At 33.2% G+C, this 7571-nt stretch overlaps 1 protein-coding gene across 1 annotated transcript in view; it reads left to right on the forward strand.

The window, feature by feature from the left end:
* Positions 1-7207, forward strand: part of LOC111641053 (glucose dehydrogenase [FAD, quinone]-like) — a 36612-nt gene extending 29405 nt beyond the window's left edge. The window contains exons 13-18 of the mRNA XM_023387159.1: positions 2272-2442; positions 2529-2682; positions 2759-2922; positions 2999-3176; positions 3339-3561; positions 7069-7207. Coding sequence (XP_023242927.1) covers positions 2272-2442; positions 2529-2682; positions 2759-2922; positions 2999-3176; positions 3339-3561; positions 7069-7207 — 1029 coding nt within the window. The remainder of the gene's footprint in view (positions 1-2271; positions 2443-2528; positions 2683-2758; positions 2923-2998; positions 3177-3338; positions 3562-7068) is intronic.
* The last annotated feature ends 364 nt before the right edge of the window (positions 7208-7571 follow it).

Here is a 7571-nt window from a genome sequence, read left to right on the forward strand (position 1 = left end):
GTATAGGGGCAACAGTAATGGGGCAAGATAGGCACGTATATAAAATTATGTTATTAACAATGTATAAGTTGGAATTCACTATTAAAACAAAGAAATACAAATCCAACACCCATTTAATATTATTACAACGAAATGCAAGTTCAAAGACATATATACATGAATAACAAATGCAAACATGTTTTCATTTATCATCTGTTTGATTTTTATCCTTTGCTTCTAATGTGGCTTTATGTTGCCGATCTTACCCCGCTAGTCATGATTTCGAAACATTAAGTACAACCCTGAGAACAGAATGCCAAGCCACGATCTGGCCACGTGAATAAGTTGAAGTTACATCCTTCTAACAGGAAAAGTAACTTTCGTTATCATGGAATTATAACAAAACCTGCCAATTCAATATAAATGGAAAAAAAATATTATATGGAATTGAACGAAAATGAAAATTTGCTTGATAATTCAACTACGCTTGTTGGAGAACAATAAAAACACTACACTCAGCAAGCCACCAATGGAACTCAACTGCCTAACCTATAATCAAAGTTTTTTTTTAATTTGTTTTTAAAAAAAAGCGCTTGACAAACTTGCCCCGCATGCCGAAGTTGTCCCGATCTCCCTATATGTTATGTGATAACCAGTTCTTTAAATTTTAGGGCTTATCACACCAATGATATTACAAAAGATATCGAAATTTACAACACAATAAAGAATTTTTACAATAATTGAATCTAAAACGTATACAATACATCCAAAATGAAGTCCAGTTGGTGTTTTTATAAAGATAACAAATCAAAATATACATAAAAGTTCCATAAAAAAGGCTTAAATAACAAAGAAGACATCACAATTAAACAAACTGATGTTATCTTTATACGTACTGTACAATAGATACAATAGATATAATTTTTTTTCTGTTCTTTCTATAATCAATCCAGCCGTGGACAGCATTACACACAATTAACAATAATTAATAGCAAAATATATTAAGCATTAAGCGATAAAAGGCAATGGGTTCAGTATTATATGCAAAAAATGATTTAACATATATAAAATATTACCGATTCAGTCATAAACACTTCTCTAAAGCCTTATATACATTATATATATATAGGCCTATATATAATAAGATAGAAGAAACTTTCTTCATATTGCACAATTCTATCATTTAAGATTTTATGTGAAATGATAAGTAATATTATTCTTTACATTTCTCGTGTTTAGTTACAACTGTTAAAATATAAAAGTTCAAATCCGAAAAGAATGAAAATATATATTTACATCACAATCATGCGTCATTTCATACGAAAATGTAACAATATTTTTTTCGACTTTTCCCTCCCTATGGGGAACTGAGAACCTTTTATTATCTAGTCCATTGTGGGTTCGTATAGGTTCACAAAGGAACGGCTGGGTGATGAGAAATGACATATTCATACAGAACATTTCGAAAAAACTTCCTGGGATTTTTGGCCCGTCCACATTCGATCCCAGGCTCCCAGAGCAGTAGACTTCCATTTTAACATATACTGTTTTTCATATATTTTTAAAAACTCTTTCTACCCTGTGGGCTCCAAGAAAACCTCTTTTAGAAAGAAAATTATGGGTTCGAGCTACGCCCACAATGGCGATTGAGTGGTGAGGGGTGCCGAACGTATTCGGTCAGACCAACCCTCGAAGATTGCCTGGGGAATTTTCGACCCGTGTAGGATTCGATTCTGGATCCCACAAGGTGGTGGGTGATGCCATCTAAGCCGCTCGGCCATCTGGCCGTCCTGTTTTTCATACTCTAGTTACTATTTGCTCACATTATATTATTTCGCTCCTTGACAAAGAATAAACCTTTTATAAGATAACTAGCATATGCATATGACCCCAGCGTTGCTCCAACACAAAATAACAACAGCAAAGGTTAAGATTATTAGATTATTTCTTACTTCTTAACCTTCTACTATATTATATTATAGCATTTGATTAATATTTACAAAGGTTATCTTACGTAAGAGTTTATCAAATCGAATTCCTACTCTAACACATCTTAAAAATTCTTGAAACTGTGTACAGTAGACCAATAAAGAATTTTAAAATGTGTTAGATTAGTGTGATAAATCCTTACGAAAGATAAACTTTATTCCTTCTTCCGAAGCTGATTAGAAAATTTATAGATGGGTCTGAAAATATGCTCGATTTTCCGCAAAAACACAAAAATTCGCATTTAAAATAGTACACTATATTAACTTGTCAATATAATAATTCTAAAGTATTCATTTTATACAGATAATATTTGATAAATTCAAGAGAGCAAGAGCCGTTACTTTTGATCGCTTTGGTCAGACATATATCGTAAATGCAAGGAAAGAGATAATAATATCAGCAGGTGCGATAAATTCGCCTCAATTACTAATGTTATCAGGCATTGGTCAGCAAAAAGATTTAGAGAAACTTCAAGTAATAATTTTTTTTTTATTAATCGTAGGACGAAATGTGATTATTTTTAATCTATAATCATATCATATTAATCTCTTTCTTGTCAGATTCCTGTTATTTCAGATCTGCCAGTAGGTTTAAATCTCCAGGATCATCCTTTCGTTTTGGGAACAAATTCTTTAGTTGATGTACCCGTTACTTCTGTTCTATTGCGATTTCTGAATCCAAAGGACTTTTTTCGTTATGTTTTTGTTGGAAGTGGTATGAATCCATTAATTATCCACATTTTATCTTTCTCGTAAGAGCGAAACTAACAATAAAATAACATTTTGAAAAGGACCGGGGATTTTATCTTCGGCAATTGAAGCGGTTGCGTTTATAAAAACTAAATATGCTAATGCATCTGACGATTATCCCGATATTCAATATATTTTCTCATCGGGAGGATTGGCTTCCGACGGTGGCAAAGTTTTGAAAGAAATATATGGAATAAAAACAGAAGTTAGTTTTTCCTAAATATTTTTAACATATTTCCGAAATACTTATTAATGATACATATATATGCGATATCTTTCAGGTATATAATTCGTATTTTAGACCATTCGATTTCGACGATACATTTACGATATTCACTGTTTTGTTACGACCAAAAAGTCGTGGATATGTAAAATTGAGAAGCGCCAATCCTTATCAGTATCCAATAATCCAACCGAATTATTTATCTCATCCTGAAGATATTTTGAGATTAGTCAGTGGTAAGTCTTTTAATGTATTTATTACATTATGTTTTAATTTCTTTTCCTACTAAAATTAAATTTTTTTATTAAAAATATTCTTCTGTAACTTTATAATGCTTCTGGTAAATTTAACATCATTTTTTTTAATTTTAATTTTATTTTTTTGAATTACCAATGTAGGTATACAGTCAGCATTGCGTTTAGCCAAATCGTTCCCCTTTAAAAAGTTAGGATCTCGTTTATTTCCTACTAATTTGCCGGGTTGTAAAAGGTTTCGCAGATTTAGCAAAGAACAATTGGAATGTTTTGCGCGAACTCTGACACTTACTTTATATCATCCTGCGGGAACATGCAAGATGGGAGCAGTAAATGACCCAACTACTGTTGTGGATCCTGAATTAAGGTAAGTAGTCTTACTAATTTAATTTAGTTGATAGTAATGGTCTAATTTAGTTGATAATAATAGTCTAATTTAGTCTAATCTATAATAATTGTTATCAAGTAAAAATTTTTATTTAAAATTGAAATATTGAAACAAAATTAAATTCGAAACATGTACGATGGTTTTGAAAAATTAATTCCGTATTCCTTGTGTAAAATAGTATGTAATATAATACAATTTCCCAGTAATTTTAAAACTATACGATTACTAGATTTCGAATTTTTTCAAAATTTGGAATATTTGTACATTTACATCTATAAAATGGGACAACTTTAAAATGGACCAAAGACTACATACGATGTCCATTTATATTTAATAATAGAGGTTATGGGCTACATAAACCCTGAAGTTACTTTAGCGTACATAAAAATATAGATAATGATGCAAGTCATGTTACATTCACATAGATTTGTACGTGAAGGCGAAATACACATTTTACGTAGTGTTCTGTGCTTAATATACAATACCTGCACCAAAAAAAAAAATTTTCACACGTCTATATGCGTACGTATTTTTAAACGTACCCAGTGGCGGATTTAGTACTTGAGAGGCTCCAGGCGCAATTCAATTTTGAGATTTCTCTCTAAATATTTTCACTGCCCTTACAACCTACAATGTGCAATCTACGCGCACGTTTTCCACTCTGGTAGGCAGTACGTAGCGGATTATGTTTCTTTGAAGCCCTAGGCTCAATTTGGTTAACAAATAAAATTCTTGAATAATAACAAGTTTTTCTTTAGTAAACGTTTAAAACGTATATTATAAAGTCTTAGAGGCATATTATTTTTGCTATTTAGTTTTACTAGACGTCGAGGTCCAAGGCGCTCGCGTAGTGCTCCTATTTGGTAATCCGCCACTGAACTTAAGCTATAACGCTATACATGTGAAAAGGTATTCACATACACGTGCGTCATTGTTACATATGTTCACATTTACGTGTTGATTGATGTATTATTAGACAGAACGTGGCTACCAATAACTAAAATTTCAGCAACGACTTGCATAACTTTTCCAATAAATTGTATTTGGCGCCAACTGTTATAAGATTTTATTTTAAAAACTTCTTATTAATTATTATAAAATGTCAAAAAGCTTAATTTTGAAGGTAAAAGTCAATTTAATAAAAAGAAGAAATTGTAAATACTGATAACATGTAAAATATTTAACCTTTGGCTTTCATATTGTAATTCATCGTATTAACAAGAGCCAGGCATTCATTTCGAGTAATTTCATTCCAAATTTGCTTGATTTTTTGCTTAAAAGTTTAAACCATCCACTCTTCTTTGAGAACAATTTCTCAATGCTATTTTTAATTTTTCCCCGCATTTTCTACAGGGGAAAGGTCGGAACTGCTCGATGGCTATTTTAATATGTTAATATTATGTTGGGCCAGCCAAGCCTCGGTGGTTTTTGCAGTATGGAAACTTGCACCATCCTGCTGGAAAATAAAATACATGATATTGTAATTTTTCTAATTAGCGTTTCTTCGAGGAGTTTTGATATTTTGCTGCTTTTACTAATTCCTTATTGAAATGCAAAATTTTCACACCTTGGGCTCGCAAGCAACCCCACACCATAACACTTGCTGGGAATTTTATAGTGCGTTGTAGACAGTCATGATGAAATGCCTCTTGCTTTCTAATGACTTTTTTCTATTGTATCCAATGTAGACTTCAGACTTTGCCTCATCACCAAAATTAACCTGCTTCCACTGTTGTTGTGTCCAGCATTGTTGCTCTTTGCGCAATTTAATCGGTTTTATTTGTGTTATTGTGAAAAGTGATATATTTTCTTACCTGATACAAGCCGTAGCCAAGTTTGTGCACATGGATACCACAAATTTTTTTTGTAACTTCTTTTCCAATAACTTTATTCCATTCGTTCACTAATTCACTGAGTGATGCCCCTCGTTTTTTTACATTATTTCATAAAAGTGCTTGTGATCAGTCTTTGTTATGGTTGTTGGCCCTCCAGTTGATTTTTCTGGATGAATTAGACCAGTTTACTGATATTTTGAAATACACGTAATGCCTCACACTGTGGAATTAGCAATGTTTTATTCTTTCGCAACTTTTTTAAGGATTTGCCCTGTCTATGCAGGATGATAATTATTTCACGTACATCAACACTTACAGCCTTACCGGGTGCCATTTTCATTAAAAAAATACATCTCAGATGTTAATAATGTTAATAATAAAAATATGCAAATATCACATGTCAACTCATTTACAGATTTAGGAGCAGGTCATTTAATTTTTTTTTTTTTTGACACAGATGCTTTTTTCAATTGATGATAACTTTTTCTTATGTATTATTAACTTAAAAATTTTATGTAAAATCTTTATGTATAATAAAAGTTACTAATGTAAAATAATTATAAATGTCCAAAATTTTTCTGTTTGACATTATTGAAGGATAAGCTAGAAATAGATTAAAATAACATGCCGTTTGAGGCTATTTTTGTCGAGGTTGTAGATGGATTGCAACCCTGTAATGAAAAGCAGCACATGAAAGAGTAAGATTTCCTAAACGTATCGTTGTTTTGCCGCTAATACTCCTCTTGCCACCATTAGGAATGACCGAGTGTCAAAGACCAGCCAGCCAACACGCTAGCAATGGGTAGTATGTCTTCACCAATAATGGCGGAATCAAAGAGCTCACCAGTGTCTCCCATAGTATGTCGTCTAAAATAGTTGTCTTCCGTTCTCAAACAGAATCGGAATTTATTGTTAAAAACTATATGTTGCCAGTTATAGCAGTCCATGCTTCTCTGTCACGGCACCATTGCAATCGAAGCCGACGATGTTAGGATGCTAATAGTAACACACGTAGTGATTGCAGTGCCTCTATTTATTCTTTGAAAACTAGCAAAGAAAATTTTCAGGAAAGAAAAGGAGTTTTGTAGCGAGACTTGCAGATGTCTCTGGATGCTCGTTTGAGGCAAGTACGATCAACTCCAGAGACGAACTGTTCGTACTTGCCTCATGATCAGACGTCTGCCTGAAAGCGTCCAGAACATAACCGTGGTGTTTGTGCACTGACATATCCACTGTTCCGATCACCTTTTTATAGTCAATTCAGAACGATCCAGATGTTGAGAAATTAGGTGAAACGGCAAGCCATCTTCGGGCTGGTGGAAACCAGCCCGAAGATACAACCTTTGTCAAAGCCCTTCAGTTATGAGTAATGTAATGCCCGTCGCATCACACAAGTATGTCTGGCATTCGAAATCTACAAAGGACTGGCACACTGAAACTGAAACACTGTGAGCTACTCTGAGCCTTTTAATAAAGTTCTGCGGTAGCGATTTTAATTACTTTGGTAACACTGCTTGAAGTGAAAATCGGATCAGAACAGTACGAAGTATATCTGTATACCGAGTTCCACAGTAACGGGCAATTTTATTTCGGTACATTACTTTATGTTGTCAACGAATGTATGACTAATATCATTTTAAATCTTTTTTAGGGTGAAAGGTGTTTCGGGTCTACGCGTAGTCGATGCTTCTATAATGCCAAATATCGTCTCAGGAAATCTCAATGCACCTACCGTTATGATCGCTGAAAAGGCTGCAGATATGATACTACAAAAAAGATTTTGGCATTAAAATAGTTTGGAGTAAGATGAGCACCTTGTAATATGTACAAAGTGACAACTCTTCTCCACGACATGGGATATCGAACGGATAGCCGTTTGCATGCTTTTGTGTATATATCAATGACATGTAATCTGCGCACATCTAGAAAGTTAAGTTAATTATTGGTTATTGAAGTTGATCAGTGTTAGAAATAGCATCCGTGTTTCGTGCCAGACAACATTTAGAGAAAGATTCTCACGGAAAGTTAGAGAAGATTATAGTGTGCAATTTACCATAATTAATGGAAATTAGCAATTGTTAGCAATGATTTTCGATTATTCAGCGAATTGTAAAGTTGTTTTATTATGTTCTTTGCTACACTAATACTATATAT

Source organism: Centruroides sculpturatus, unplaced genomic scaffold (assembly GCF_000671375.1).
Source record: "Centruroides sculpturatus isolate CEXI.00-Female unplaced genomic scaffold, Cexi_2.0 scaffold1312, whole genome shotgun sequence".
Lineage (NCBI taxonomy): Eukaryota > Metazoa > Arthropoda > Arachnida > Scorpiones > Buthidae > Centruroides > Centruroides sculpturatus.